General features: G+C 44.6%; 1 protein-coding gene across 4 annotated transcripts in view; it reads right to left on the reverse strand.

Moving 5' to 3' along the window:
- The window catches only part of LOC137519185 (transient receptor potential channel pyrexia-like), a 144,972-nt gene extending 135,815 nt beyond the window's left edge, over nucleotides 1–9,157 (reverse strand). The window contains exons 1-3 of one of the 4 annotated variants that reach the window (XM_068238017.1): nucleotides 9,054–9,157; nucleotides 2,662–2,822; nucleotides 155–241 (exon numbers count right to left, since the gene is read on the reverse strand). In XM_068238017.1, coding sequence (XP_068094118.1) covers nucleotides 155–241; nucleotides 2,662–2,822; nucleotides 9,054–9,096 — 291 coding nt within the window. In that variant the 5' untranslated portion in view covers nucleotides 9,097–9,157. Of the gene's footprint in view, nucleotides 1–154; nucleotides 242–2,661; nucleotides 2,823–7,088; nucleotides 7,362–8,646; nucleotides 8,717–9,053 lie in introns of those variants that run through there. The other 3 variants (XM_068238016.1, XM_068238018.1, XM_068238015.1) reach the window with 3 other exon arrangements.
- Nucleotides 9,158–16,651: the final 7,494 nt, after the last annotated feature.

Below are 16,651 nucleotides of genomic sequence, written 5' to 3' on the forward strand. Positions count from 1 at the left end.
GATATAGTAAACTCCGTCCTCTGGTCCCAGCAAATGAAACAAAAGCGTCTGTATAAATATACAATGTATGACCAATTCTGATATAGTAGGGATTCTGCTGTATAGGTCATTTAGCTATCAGAAGTGTGACTGTGCTGCTGATGATCCATCTTACCTCGTGCATCACTGTCTGCCCGTGTCTGTCCATTTCATTCACATCACAGCCCTCTGCGAGGAGTCGATCGATGGTTTCAAAATTAATCTGCAATGCATCACTCAAATTATTAATCAATTTCACACACCCCGCCCCCCATTAAGCGACATTAAAATCCATTAACCATCAGGCAAGGTGAACTGCAGGTCATTACCTGGGGGAATTACATTGTACACTGGAAGTTAACCAATAGCCTACATTGTGAAGCAGTACTGTACAGTATATATACTGTATACACCACCGTCCCAAAGACACAGAGAGATGCAGATTCTGAAAGTTCTTTTGCACCAAGCTCTATACTGTTGCCATGGTTTCCAGCAACTTTAAAGTAAATTGAGATTGAAATGAAAAGACAGTGAGGCCTGGAACCCACTGCAAAATGCTATCGCTAATCGCAAGCGCTAGCATTTTGTATGAGCAGTTTGTCAGCGGTTTCATGAGTGTTTTAGGGAGTAATTTTACAAAGTATATCAATTTGCCAGCGATTAGGTAGCGATTAGCATTTTAAAGTCTGATTGGTCCTTTCAATTAATTTTAATTTTGTTACAGTGTGTGGTAACGTTAAAACACCAGCAAAATCGCTCCATGCAGGTTTCAATGAGCGATTAAGCCAGCGTTTATATACTTTACATTGAAGCGCTAACGCTCCCAAAATGCTGCATGTCCTGCGTTTGCGATTTGAGGAATCGCAAACGCTCCAGTGGAAGTTGGCCCATCCATTAACATTAGCTGAGCTTTTTGGCAAAACGCTAGCGTTTTGAATCGCTCCAGAAATGCTTACAAAACCGCTCTTGTGGGTTCCAGCCCTGACAGTAACAGAGCCCTCGGGCTAAGGGACACACTGCATAGTATAGTTTACATTTTATTTCCTGCTTTGTATAGAGCTCTGGGAAAATAATGAGCTAATAACAAGAAAAAAAAGATAATTCTGGGAATCCCTAAGGCTCCCGGCACACTGCATGTTATTCAGAATTGCAAATCGGAAACGGAATCAGAATCGCAAAACGAACTTGCAGTGTGCAGGGAGCCTAATAACACCAAATTGTCAGATTGCCATAGTTACATGCAAACACAGTTTATAGCAGTGCTGCTCGTAATGGAAAAATCTACGCTTACGGATCATTACGCGTAATTTTACGCTATTACGCATTACGCAATTACGGTTACGGCGTAGGAAATTATCTACGGTACATCACCGTAATTACGCGTAAACTTACGCAATTACGCGTAAGGATACCGTAATGAAGGCGCTTACACTACGATGTTACGCGTAGTGCCGTAATACCCATTAATGCGTATTTTTTGACGCATGCGGACGATATGTACGCAATAGCCGTCAATGTGACAGTTATTGCGTACATATCATTCGTATGCGTCAAAACGTACGCATATACTGAAGGGCGGGAGAAGATACTATTGGTTGCTTAGGATGTTGACTGATTGGCTACTCTTAGAAAATGGGAGATTTTACGTTAGTAATTACGCGTAAAATTACGCGTAAGTGTTCGTAAAATTACGCATGCCTAGCAATTACGGTAGACAGTGTAATTACGATACTACTTACGGTCTTACGCGTAAATAATTACGCGTAGGACCGTAAGTTACGCGTAAATTTACATTGAATTACGATGCGTAATTACGCTCATGTGTAATTTCGGCCCAGCACTGGTTTATAGTACACTTGAACTGGGAGAGATATGGAGGTTGGCATACTTATTTCCATTACACAATACCAGTTGCCTAGCAGTCCTGCTGGTCCATTTGGCTGCTGAATGAAATACTTGGAACAAGCATGCAGCGAATCTAGTCAGACGTCAGTCAGAACCATCTGATCTGCATGCTTGTTCAGATTCTATGGTTAAAAGTATTAGAGGCAGAGAATCAGCAGGACAGCCAGGCAATGTGCATTGTTTAATCGAAATAAATATGTCAGCCTCCATATTCCTCAGTTCCGGTGTGCTTTAAAACCCCTTTAGCAGCCAATTTATTTAGAGGCTTGCAAGTGCTCCAGGCAAATTTATTTTAGTACATTTGTTTATGTCTTCTTTCTCACATTTCATTGCTTCTAATTAGTACTGCTGTAATGTGTATTTATGGCCACTTGTCAGTAGGGGGCAGTGTGAGACAATAACAGAGGACTTCTGCTTTCAGTTTCTGTATTTTCTGCTAGCAGAGAGACATCAAAGCATTCCAAGAATTTACAGCAAAACAGGTTCTGCCGACTGAGGTCAAAAGCAGGGCGCTTATCTCAAACAAGATAATTCTATTGAAGCTGCTAATGGGTTAAGTAATTTAGCAGTCACAGAAAGTTACATCTGTCTGCACACTAAAATTGGTCATTTTTAATCCATTTGGATTGCAAAAAATAACTTCTGCAGCAATTGTGCTATATCAGTTCTTCAACAAAACTGGAGCTACACTTGGTCAACAAATAATACAAAGAGAATTCCACACATACTGATAGTTACCTGTTCACTCTCATTTTTGGACAACTTAATAAAGTAATTAAGGACGGTGTCCCTGGATGGCTTAATAGGCACTTCTTCAGGCAGATGAATAGAATTTTCATTGAACTTTTGGTCTTCAGATTTTGCTTCAAGCCCAGAGTAGGTTTCAGTTGCGCTTCGGCCTACAACAGGAGACGGTAGATTGAGTGACATCACCAACTATCAGTGGCTGTATGTGTTACATTGTATTTATGGAGAAGAACATGTCATTAAGTACAATCTAAATTAATGCCGTATCTTTTCCTCCATACAAGTTTTAGTATGTATCAATGAGTCAATCACTTGATTAAATATACTGTATATTCTGGCGTATAAGACCCAGGAAAATAATCTCAGAAGTCGGGGGTCGTCTTATAGGGCAGGCGCTGAAACTTCCGAGCTTGACTGTATAATCTACGGTTGCCGCATACGGTGGGGGGAGCTCAAAAACGTCTGTGGCCGCATCCCCACCATATGCGGTTACTGTATGAAAGCAGCAAGGGCGGTGCTGTACAAGTATGGTAGAAGAAAATCCACTCACCAGGATTCATGGGAAGAAATGACTTAACGCGGTTCTGATGACAAGGTGAGTGGGAACCTCGCTGGGAAGTTGCAAGTGAAGGGCGGAGCAAACTGCAGGTGTCTGGGACGCCCGGGGTATGGAAAGAAGCGACAGTGCTGGGCTGTGCCCAGAAAAACACGCCTCTTTCACCCGTCTGGCCCGCCCTTATATCCTATTAACGCACCGCCTTCTCTGCCTCTCAGATCTCACTCCTGAGGACTGCAGTGAAGCTGCGCAGGCGCATGTGCGAAATCTGAGAGGCAGAGAAGGAGGTAATAGTACACAAGGGCAAGCCAGATGAGTGAAAGAGGCGTGTTTGCGCTACCGCTCTGATAGTCTTGGAGACAGGGATAGCTGACCAATCCAAGCAGGCTTTGTATACAACAACCAGCCAATCGCCGGTAAGGTACATCGCTTGCCGTGATTGGTTGGTTGTTGTATACATACAGCACCAGTATCTGTACCTGTTTATACAGTATAGCACCAGTACATACAGTACAGTATACAAACATCCAAGAGTAAAGAGGTGTAGTCTTATAGGGCGAGTATATCCCAAAATGTAAATTTTAACTGGAAAATTTGGGGGTCGTCTTATACGCCCAGTCATCTTATACGCCGTAATATACGGTAACAACAATAACAAAACATTCCCATTCCTATCTCCCATAGGACAAAAAAGAGCTTGTCTCAGATCAGTACATAGTGATGTGTTGTTACAGGGGGAAAAGTTATCATAAACGCCAGACTATCCAGTTGGCTTTCGAGTTTTGATTTAAGCACATCCATGGTTGGAGCGGCCTTGACTGGGTATGGCAAGGCGTTCCAAAGGGTAGGGGAAGCATGATAGAAGGCTTTGATAGTCTGATATCTAGTAACTATTTACAGAAATGTAAACAATTAATCAACTAAAAATAAGAATATATGTCTCATTCAAAAATCTTGTATCCAGCTAATTCATTTGGTCAGTTATTTGGTGGACTGAACTAACAGATTACTATGTCACATGACTAGAGATGACCACAGTTGGCTCATAGGAGCAGTTTAAGGGCTCTTATATACTGCAAATCGCAAAGCACTTTTTTGTTATCGATTTTGCAATTCGATTTTTCCACAATTTTCCTGAAATTTTCTCTGGCTGTTAGGAACACAAGGAGAAATGAAAAGAAATGCAGCAAGCAGGACGTTTGCGATGAAACAAAATTGGATTGCAGTAGTATTGAAGGGTTCCTGCGATTTTCTTTAGTTTGAAGATATCCTTAGATTCTGCATAAAAAAAGAATCCCAATGTGTGTGGAATGAGCAGGCACAATTTATAGGTTAGGCCTAAGTCTTACTCCAAAAACATTTGAACATGGGATCAGGGGTGTGACAATAGCGCCTGCAACCCCGCCCCCTCCCATGGGGGTTGGGCCCAAGCTCTAAGGGGGCGTGGTCATGGGCTGCCAAATCAGCTGCAATGGAGGTTCCTTGAGTGCTCTCCCTAAGTCACCTTCCCCCCCCCCAGACAGGTCCTCCTCACTCCTCTGTGTAGCCATGTACCCTATTACCTTGCAGCTTCTGATGCATGTCTCATGGCTGAACGGCTACATAGAGTAGTGAGGAGGACCTGTCTTGACGCTGGAATGAGGTAAAGTATGAAGCTCACGTGCAGGCGCTCTGCAAAATCTGGGGGGCCAGGGGAGAAGGAGTTCTGGAGCGCATACAGGGCATAATTTTACCAACCCACACAGGTGCACGGAGGTGAGGGGTGTTGGAGGATAGGGGTTAAGTCTGACCAATTATGCGGGGATGGAGGGGATATGGTCTGGCATAAATAAGTTACGCCCCTGCAGGGGATTCGGAGTGTGGTTTAGAAAGTGAACTAAGTGGCAAATGGAATGACATCCCAGCAGAAATGGATTAAAGAGGAACTTCAGCCTAAACAAACATACTGTCATTAAATACTGTAGGGGGGGGGTCAGGAGAAAATGAGTTGAAGTTACCCGTGGCTTCTAATGGTCCCCCACAGACATCCTGTGCCCGCGCAGCCACTCACTGATGCTCCGGCCCCACCTCTGGTTCACTTCTGGAATTTCAGACTTTAAAGAGAATCTGTATTGTTAAAATCGCACAAAAGTAAACATACCAGTGTGTTAGGGGACATCTCCTATTACCCTCTGTCACAATTTCGCCGCTCCTCACCGCATTAAAAGTGGTTAAAAACAGTTTTAAAAAGTTTGTTTGTAAACAAACAAAATGGCCACCAAAACAGGAAGTAGGTTGATGTACAGTATGTCCACACATAGAAAAATACATCCATACACAAGCAGGCTGTATACAGCTTTCCTTTTGAATCTCAAGAGATCATTTGTGTGTTTCTTTCCCCCATGCACTGAAGTTTCAGGCTTCTCTTTTCTTCCTGCAAACAGCTTTGCCCTTGTCTGTAATTCTTCAGTATGTGAAAGCCCAGCCAGCTCAGAGGATGATTTATCCAGCTTGTAAAAGAGAAGAGAGAAGCTGCTCTAATCTAAATAATACACAGGCAGTGTGCAGAGAGGGGGGAGTTCATAGCAGAACCACAACACTGAAGAACTTGGCAGCCTTCCAGACACAGGCCGCCAAGTCTGACAGGGGAAAGATACATTGATTTATTACAGAGACAGTGATAGCATAAAGTGCTGCAGTTAGCCAGAACACATTAGAATAGCTTTTGGAATTTATAGGATGATAAAAAACAGGATGCAATTTTTGTTACGGAGTCTCTTTAAAGTCTGAAAACCACTGCGCCTGCGTTGCCGTATCCTTGCTGCCCCTGATGTCACCAGGAGTGCATGGCGCTGGTACAGACCATACTGGGCCTGCGCAGTATGCTTCTGGTGCCATCAGCGGGAGTGAGGGCGTGGCCATGTAGGCACAGTGGTTTTCAGACTTTAAAGTCTGAAATTCCAGAAGTGTACTAGAGGCGGGCCGGAGCATCGGTGAGTGGCTGCGCGGGCACAGGATGTCTGTGGGGGACCATTAGAAGCCCAGGGTAACTTCAACTCATTCTCCCCTGACCCCCCTACAGTGTCCCTTTAAGTTACATTAGTTATGTTAATTAAAATAGATAGGTAATATAATCTCTTACCCACCCTGTTTTAAAAGAACAGACAAATGTTTGATTTCATGATGGCAGCCATCTTTTTGGTTGAAAGGAGGTGACAGGGAGCATGAGACACAGTTCCAACTGTCCTGAGCACCTCTCCCAGTTGCTAGGCAACGTGAACAACAACATAGGAAATCTTATCATGCTCTGCACAGCATCAGGGGGAAAAAGCCTGGGCTTTTTTTCTTTGATGGGTGGAGCTTAGCTAAAAATGCAGCTAAAAATGATGCTTTGGTAAGAAAAACAAAGTTCTGATGCTGTGAAACTGTTAAAGAAACACCATGCCTTTTCAGTTCTGCTGAGTAGATTTTTAGTCCGGAGGTTCACTTTAAGGTGTCACAGGGCCCTAGGCAAGGTAATAGATGTGGGGCCCCCTTGTTGTCCTTTTGGTAAGCTGAAGCGGAGAGAGATCGGAGAAGGTGGTTGGTGGGCCCCATGACACCCACTGGGTCCCATGCACCTGCCTAGGTTGCCTGGTGGATGATCCTGCTCTGCCTGTAGAATCTCATAGGGGTGTATGGCATGGTCTGAATAAGTTTGCAGCAAAAAAGCATCTAAAATATGAGTACATGTTTGACCTGGATTCCTAGCCTCCAGCTCCATGTTCCCTGGAAACTAGCGTGGTGATCATGTGATCGCTACATCACATGATCATTATGCCCCTGAACTGAGAGTGTGGCAGCTGGAGAAGAGAGAACGCAGAGAAGCGGGTATGCTACTTACGCATATACTTCATGACGCTCTCTACAGGGAAGGGCGGAGTATGTAAAGGAGGGCACTGTTGGTGGGGGGGAGGGTATAATATCAGATGATCTGGGTAGCTCTGTACTACAGCAGAGGCTCTATAATGTTGGACACAATTGTTTCTAAAACAATACCCCATTTCCAACTGTTCCACCTCCATAGTTGTAAATAGTCCCCGCCCCTTCCTGTCTCAGTAAGCTGCTCCCATTAGCCAAGGGTCATCTCTTCTGGTCATGTGATCTTGGTTAAAGGATTAGTGGGCTCTGGTCTTCTATTAACCTAGAACCGTTAAAAGTGCAGCCCAAGGCCTCATGTGATTTGCTTGTTGCCCATAGCAACCAGTCAGATTTCTTGTTTCATTTGCAAACCAGCTTTGTAAAAAGGGAGTTAGAAGCAGGAGTGTCACCACAGGGGGCCCCATGACAATTTTGTGGGGGCCCCTGGGCTAAAAACTCCTTCATGCCCCCCCCCCCCCCCACACACACACACACACACACACAACACTGTTGTAGAGTTGGGCAGGGAGCATTCCATGCTCTACATGCATCGCAGGACAGTGTAATATTCTCCTGCTCCAGAGCTGCCGGTCTTTTCCATGCATCACAATTGTACATTCTCTGCTGGCTGCCATTCGTCAGCTCTCAATCACATGACCGACAGTCATTGGCAATCCCCTAAAAAGCGCTATGCTAATGAAGGTCAATGCAGGCAAACCCAATGGAGTGATTATGACTAGGCAGCATTTGTGGAGTGTTTGTGCACCAATACAAAGTATAGTATAGCTGCAATAGCTGAAAAATCTATTTGCAGTGATTTTACTACCTTAACCAGAATCCCCCCCCCCCCCCCAAAAAAAAGTGAATCGTGATTGCTATACATAAAATCACTATAAAAACCGTTGGAAATCGTTCCACAAATAGATGAACAAAACAATAGCAAAAACATTGCAAAAAGATTGCAATTAGCGATCTGTAGTGGGCGCCTAGCCTAACTAAACACAAAACAAGTCGTATAAGGTGAGAACCAAGCACCATTTTAGCACCCAGGGCATCTCAATAGCACATTAAAAATGCATGCTGACATTGTGGCTCATTATTAAAAAAAAATCAATTTTTACCTCTTCTTTTTACATTTAAAATTTTAGCAGAGGGTTTTATTACTCTACTTCCCAGGCCTGCCCAACAGTAGACATTTCAGGCAGATAAGGACTGATGTAATTGTTTTATTGCACACATTAGCAGAGAGCAAACAAAAGCTTTCATCAGCAGGGGTGGGCAGATAGGTCTCTGTGCTTCAAATAAGTTAGAGAAGTCACAGATGCTATCTTCACACCTTTCCCTGAATAAATAATGGGCAGCTAGAAGGAGGGGGGGGCATGGCAGCTCCTAGAGCTATTAGAAACCAGGAGAAACTGCAGGGAAAAGAAGTGATGCTTCCCTTTAAGAGATTTTTTAAAATAATTGGTGTTGGTTTACTCAAACAAAAAGCTCTGGAAATCTCACAGAATATTTTTTTCCCCAAAGGATCAAAATCATACCTTTCATCATCCTGAGATCTGCTCGGAGTCCATCTTGGTTATTGCATTCTGGCATGATTGGCCAAGTCCTGTGCAGCAGTAACTCCCAATAATGCATAGTCCCAGCATTGAATCATTTGCTGAAATTTGTGCAATTTACTTACAGTGAGTTTATAATTCCAGTAACATCCAATGCAGGGATCAAGTTACAGGATTCTAGATCCAGGAGCATCAGGTATAAACATCCAGGAACAGGTATGCAGGCAACAGGACCAGCAAGGTCTGAGATCGTTTACCCTGCCGTTATCTTCGTTATGAAGTATTCATTGATTCAATCGATCAGCACAAGAATAGCTGACCATTGTTTCGGGGGCACGACAGGTCCCCTTCGTCAGAGCATAGTGCAGACCTAAATGACTACTACTTACTTAAACAGGCTCCGGAGGTGATCAGAAATACAGAGCTGAGCATTAGGCCATCATCAGGACTAGACCTTAGACTAAAGAGATAGTAGTGCCACTAGGAAACTGTGCACCGAAATGCTCAGTCAATGAGACCAATTAACTGACAGCTGAGCAGACAATCAGGAACACACAAAACAAAACAGAGAGAGAGGGCAGACAGAGTGCAGGAGGGGCCAAAAATAATACAAGATCAGGTTCACACATAGAGACAGACCTAGAGATCCTAACACTGTCATTCTCAAATACACAGAGAGGTAAATGCAGGACACAGCGCTACAGGCTTCCTGTTCCCCCATGAGAGACTGAAACAAGCAGGGGCGTAACTAGAGGGGAGCAGCACCTGTGATCGCAGGGGGGGGCAGATTTGTGAGTGACCCCCAACTACCAACCTTCCCTTCCTCCCATACAGGGGACTATACTTCACATCAGGTGTGTTGTGGCTACACTTGTTATGGGTGTGAAGAAGATCACGATGGCCCCACTTGTTTTATGACCCTTGTGAGATGGGCCATCAGCAGGCCCGAATTTATATCACAGAAGCCTATAGGCACAGATTTTCTTCTGACTCCCTCCACTCCACCCTCCACGAGCCTACAAACCCCCACTCCCTTACTTTCCCTGCCCAGTGAAGGTAGCCATAAGTGTCCCTTAGTATTAGGTAATCAGAGGTACCCTCAGTATTAAGTAGCTACAGGTGCCCCCAGGTATTAGGTAGCTAATGGTGCCCCCCGACTGAAGGGAGATCTCATCAGAAGAATGCAGAGTACTCAGTGAGTAACCTCTCATTTATGCTCCACTTGGGACTCTGCACCGAGAATGAGGGAGGCACTCGAGGAGGAAAGTGAGAAGTGTTTCCACCATCAGGCGCCTGTAGGCACAAGCCTATACTGCCTGCCTTATAGTAAATCTGGTCCTGGACACCAGGCCGTGAAGGGCACCAAGGGGAGGCAACGGAAGGGGTATGAACGTTGGGTGGCCCCATTCAATTTTCATCGGGGGGTCCCTATGAATTGTAGTTACTCCACTGGAAACAAGAATAAGAAAATCTATAGACCACTTATAAGAAAACATATACAGTGGGTTGCAAAAGTATTCGGCCCCCTTGAAGTTTTCCACATTTTGTCACATTACTGTCACAAACATGCATCAATTTTATTGGAATTCCACATGAAAGACCAACACAAAGTGGTGTACACGTGAGAAGTGGATCGAAAATCATACATCATTCCAAACATTTTTTACAAATAAATAACTGCAAAGTGGGGTGTGCGTAATTAAAGTCAATACTTTGTAGAACAACCTTTTGCTGCATTTACAGCTGCCAGTCTTTTAGGGTATGTCTCTACCAGCTTTGCACATCTAGAGACTGAAATCCTTGCCCATTCTTCTTTGCAAAACAGCTCCAGCTCAGTCAGATTAGATGGACAGCGTTTGTGAACAGCAGTTTTCAGATCTTATCACAGATTCTCGATTGGATTTAGATCTGGACTTTGACTGGGCCATTCTAACACATAGATGTGTTTTGTTTTAAACCATTCCATTGTTGCCCTGGCTTTATGTTTAGGGTCATTGTCCTGCTGGAAGGTGAACCTCCGCCCCAGTCTCAAGTCTTTTGCAGTCTCCAAGAGGTTTTCTTCCAAGTTTGCCCTGTATTTGGCTCCATCCATCTTCCCATCAACTCTGACCAGCTTCCCTGTCCCTGCTGAAGAGAAGCACCCCCCGAGCATGATGCTGCCACCACCATATTTGACAGTGGGGATGGTGTGTTCAGAGTGATGTGAAGTGTTAGTTTTCCACCACACATAGCGTTTTGCATTTTGGCCAAAAAGTTCAATTTTGACCAGAGCACCTTCTTCCACATGTTTGCTGTGTCCCCCACATGGCTTGTGGCAAACTGCAAATGGGACTTCTTATGCTTTCTCTTAACAATGCCTTTCTTCTTGCCACTCTTCCATAAAGGCCAACTTTGTACAGTGCATGACTAATAGTTGTCCTATGGACAGAGTCTCCCACCTGAGCTGTAGATCTCTGCAGCTGGTCCAGAGTCACCATGGGCCTCTTGACTGCATTTCTGATCAGCGCTCTCCTTGTTCGGCCTGTGAGTTTAGGTGGATGGCCTTGTCTTGGTAGGTTTACAGTTGTGCCATACTCCTTCCATTTCTGAATGATCGCTTGAACAGTGCTCTGTGGGATGTTCAAGGCTTTGGAAATCTTTTTGTAGCCTAAGCCTGCTTTAAATTTCTCAATAACTTGATCCCTGACCTGTCTTGTGTGTTCTTTGGACTTCATGGTGTTGTTGCTCCCAATATTCTCTTAGACAACCTCTGAGGCCCTCATAGAGCAGCTGTATTTGTACTGACATTAGATTACACACAGGTGAACACTATTTAGTCATTAGCACTTATCAGGCAATGTCTATAGGCAACTGACTGCACTCAGATCAAAGGGGGCCTGTAACGATCGGTGTCAGCACACACAGAGAATCTGATCATTGATGATCTGCAGAATCACCAATAATACAAGTATGACTAACCTCTGGACACCTAATAAAGTGTAAGTGTTTGGTGTAACTGTAGCCTATCTCCCGTGAGGCGGGAGATACAGGCAGCTTGGCCGAGAACCACCTGAGGGGCAGGTGGCTCTGGGAAGTGCAGGGACTATCTCCTTGAGAGAGGGAATAGTGAGAACCTGGCAACCAGGGATATCTGGATATCAGATATAGACTGTACTGCAGCCAGGGGACCCCAGGGGAAGAGGCCACTGGCTGCTAACCGGCCGGACTCTCTGAGGAGCAGGAGTCCTACTTGCAACTGACACTTGATGGAATTGTGTCACTGATAGTACAGATAGACTGAGCACTCAAGGGGTGAGTGACAGCCTGGAAGGTCGGGCAGGCCAGGTCGGCAACACACGAGCAGATAAGGTACAGAGACAGAAGGCTGATTCGGTAACCGGGTACAGGCAGGGTCTGGCAACAGGTAGGCAGATATGCAGAGGTACCGAATCAGAAAGCAATAGAGAGGTCGACAGAGCAAATGGTCATAACAGAAATAGAGCAGAGTCCTAGTCTGAGGTGTGAGGTCCGTGGTCTCGACACCCAGGAACTAGTCTAAAGTATAACACAGTAATGACACAGTAATCCTAAGCTTGGGTGTGAGGTCCTTGGTCACAACACCCCGGAACTGGTCTAAAGTATAACACAGCAATGACACAGTAATCCTAAGCTTGGGTGTGAGGTCCTTGGTCACAACACCCCAGAAGTGGTCTAAAGTACAACACAGCAATGTCACAGTAATCCTAAGCTTGGGTGTGAGGTCCTTGGTCACAACACCCCGGAACTGGTCTAAAGTATAACACAAGCGTAATCTGGCTAAGTGTGAATTCCCAGGTCCTCCTGGTTCTAACACACTGTGGGATCTGACTGAGGTCTGAGTGCTCACACGTAAGTATCCGCAACGGCAGACAACCTGAGACTGACCAGCGAGATCTATATATAGTGCAGCACTCCTCAGCGCCGCCCAGCGCCACTCAACCAATCAACAGCTGCGCTGGGATCAGCTGATCGACCTGATTAGCTGATCCCTCTCTTACTGGCATAAAGGTCCTGCCTCCCAGCGCACGTGCGCGTAGCTCTCCATCTGTGTGCACTAGAAGGCTCAGACAAATCAGACGCATGCTGCTGTTCGGAAACCGGCGGTCTTAACGCGGAGACAGCCGCCCCGCTGCCAGACCGCGCGGCAGCATCTCTGCAATCCATTACAGGGCTGAATAATTACGCACACACCACTTTGCAGTTATTTATTTGTAAAAAATGTTTGGAATGATGTATGAGTTTTCGTTCCACTTCTCACGTGTACACCACTTTGTGTTGGTCTTTCACCTGGAATTCCAATAAAATTGATTCATGTTTGTGGCAGTAATATGACAAAATGTGGAAAACTTCAAGGGGGCCGAATACTTTTGCAACCCACTGTAGTAGTAGGCATGCCCTTATTATCAATCATCACAGCTGTACATGCATTCAGTTTACTTAAAGTGTACCTAAAGGGAAAAAAGTGCCCAAATGGGTACTTACCTCGGTAGAGAAAAGCCTCTGCCGTAACACCGACCGCTTCCTCTCCGCCATTCCAACACTGAGACCCCCCAAAAGCCCGTCAATGAGCTTAGCTGCACTGTGGTTAGCACAGAGCCGAATAGGCTATTTTGTTTTCTGCTGAGCCTGAACAGTGGATCCATGCTACTGTGCGGGTGCGAGCCATTCTGCACAGTGTGGCTGCGCTCGTTCTTGTACGGGAGCGCACAGCTGCAAGCTTCAGGGGTGTCAGCGCTGGACAACGAGGTGAAAGGAGAAGGGGGAAGCCTCTAAAGGACCGAGAGCCTTCCTGCTACTGAGGTAAGTATCTGACATTTTGGCTTTTCAATGTCACAAGTCGGCTTTAAAGTGTTCCCTACACAGTGCAGCCCATTTCCACTGGGATCGGCGCTGAGGGTAGTTCTCTCTACTCACTTCAGATCGTGTTGGTGTTCTTATGTCTTAGGCTTCGGATGTTTGTTTACGGTGTGCCTCTGAGGAAGCGGCTGATGGCCGTGAAACACGTGTCAGGCAATTTTATGTGAAGTGATGGTCTGATGTTATATCTACATTTATCACCTGCTCTCTGAAGGAATACTTTGACGAATAAAAGAGAACTTTGGTTCCTAAAAAAAACCCGTTTGTTTGTATATGTTGAACTGTGGATTAATTTGTAGGGGGGAACCATACTACTTTTTTATCTTGTCAGTGATAATTCCCTACACAGGCTTGCTTTAAAGGACACCTGACGTGACAGGGATGTGGAGGCTGCCATATTAATTTTCTTTTAAACAATACCAGTTGCCTGACGTCTGCATCACTCACCTGTAACAAATATTTGGCAAATCCTGTCAGTCTTCAGTCAAACATCTGATCTGCATGCTTGTTCAAGGGCTATGGCCAACAGTATCAGAGGCAGAGGATCAGCAGGACAGCCAGGCAATCTGTATTTTGTGTAAAAGAAAATACTTATAGCAGCCTGCATACCAGAGCAGGATCATCCACCAGGCAACCTAGGTAGGTGCCTGGGGCCTAGTGGGTGAGAGGGGGCCCACCTGCCAACTTCTCTGACCTCTGTCTCCACTTCAGCTTACCAAAAGAACCACAAGAGGGTGGCTACTCTACTTCATTGCCAAGGGCCCCTTTACATATTAATCCATCTCTGCTCTATCCATACCCTTCTCACTTCAGGTGTCCTTTAATTAAATAGTACTAGGCATGCCTCCCAACTTTTTGAGATGAGAAAGAGGGACACTTAAGCCTCGTCCCTGCCACACCCCTGATCACGCCCTTGACACACCCCTAGTCATGAATACCATAAAGATTTCATAAGAAAAATATGTTGTTTTACAATTCAAACCACACTGGCCCTTTCTATCCTGGTTCATTTTCCTTCATATTAACATTTTAAAATTTGAAATATATCAATTTTAAGGATGGAATAAAGTTTATATATATTTATATATATTTACATAGAAAGAGGGACAAAGTCCTGAAAGAGGGACAAATGAGGAGGAAAGAGGGACAGAGGGACAGTTGGGAGCTATGGTACTAGGTTACCAAGCAAGTCATTTGCTTTATAATGTACATTTTTAGCTAGCCAGTGTATAAAGGTGTCCAATACCTGATTTAGTGGAGTCATCTTTGGATCTCTTCAGGATTTGTAGATATTTGGAATACTGAGTCGGGATCCAAGATAGCTTCTCCTCATTGACCATTTCATCTTTCTGCAAGTGTAAACATTAAGAAGAAAACCGTAAATGTCACATAATAGTGTTTTTAATAAGAAGTCCGAATACGGCTTTGATGTGACTCTGTAAAATGTATAAGCAACAGGCTCACTATACACCAGCGGTTCTAGAAGTGTTCCTGGCTTCAGGAGCATAAAGAGATACATTTTATATACGGGAGTGGAACATCATGGCTACCACAGTTGCTCACTTGAAAAATCACAAATACCTTCTATAATAAGAAGGGAAATTATACTCAGCGTATCATTTTAGTAGTGGGCTTTTCGGTCTCTTTTAGCTCCCCTATATTAGAGGTTCTGGGTCATCAGCAGTTATCTGGGTATTCCTGTATAAGGGGTTTCAAAGGTTGAAGGATGATGTTCTATAAGGTTGGGAATGGGCACATGATACAACCAGGCCAAAAGCAATGTGGAAGACGGGCGAGAGAGAGTCCACGAGCCTCATGGGGCTGGAGGAAGCCCCAGGTAAGTATAAATATACAGCAAGCAATGGGCAGCGCTCACAGGCTGCAAGTGAAGTGAAAGCTCCAGAGATATGCCCAGCCCCTTGGGGCTAAATACACACCTTGAATACAAATCAAATGCAAATTATGTGCTAACACTAATCTAAATTATAAAATTTGAATGCAAGCTGACACCCCTGGAGGCAGCTAGCCTGAAGTATACTTAAGTTTTGTACAGCAGAAGGAAATGGCAGTGCTTCCAAACAGACGCTGCACCTGAATGGACTACCTGCACAAGTATGCAGAGCTCGAATAACGGCCAGAATACACACCTTGCATTCAAAACAGGTACAGTAAAGGGGGGTGTTAACTTCAGCATAAGTTGTGCACAAATTATCCCTAATAGACTCTCCTACGGCGGTGACGTGCCCCAACAGGAGAGAAACTAACCACTAATCTAGCAGTGAAGCATATCAAATAGTGAAGCATGTTCAAACAGTGAAAATTATCCAATCAAAGGGTTAAAACCTCAAACCAAAGTAACAGTGAGGCATATCCAACATATCCGTGGGGGCCTGTCACCGCCGTGGGAGAGTCTAGTAGGGATAATTTGTGCACAACTTATGCTGAAGCTAACGCCCCCTTTACTGTACCTGTTTTGAATGCAAGGTGTGTAATCTACCCGTTATTCGAGCTCTGCATACTTGTGCAGGTAGTCAATTCAGGTGCAGCATCTGTTTGAAAGTGCTGCCATTTCCTTCTGTTGTACAAAACTTAAAGGGAACCTTAACTGGGAGGGATATGGATGTTTCCTTTTAAACAATACCAGTTGCCTGGCAGTCCTACTGATCTCTGTGACTGCAGTAGTGGCTGAATCACACCCTGAAACAAGCATGCAGCTAATCCAGTCTGACTTCAGTCAGAGCACCTGATCTGCATGCTTGTTCAGGGGCTGTGGCTAAAAGTATTAGAGATACAGGATCAGCAGGAGAGTCAGGCAACTGGCATTATTTTAAAAGGAAAAATACATATCCTTCTCAGTTTAGGTTCCCTTTAAGTATAAATATAGCCTCGTGTCCCATCTCAGGTTCTCTTTAAAGGACAATTCCAGTGAAAAAAATTAAGCAGTTAAAATGTGACAGGCTTTGGACTAGGCCATCTTCTCATGGGGGGTTATCATGGTTTTCCTTGTTTTTAAAAGCTTTTCCTGAAGGGCAGTTTAACTGCCAAAATAGTAAGACACCAGCCAGCTTCCCTACTCACTTGCACACTATTTTGTCAGTCAGGCTTAGCAACT

Source organism: Hyperolius riggenbachi, chromosome 5 (assembly GCF_040937935.1).
Source record: "Hyperolius riggenbachi isolate aHypRig1 chromosome 5, aHypRig1.pri, whole genome shotgun sequence".
NCBI classification, from domain to species: Eukaryota; Metazoa; Chordata; class Amphibia; order Anura; family Hyperoliidae; genus Hyperolius; species Hyperolius riggenbachi.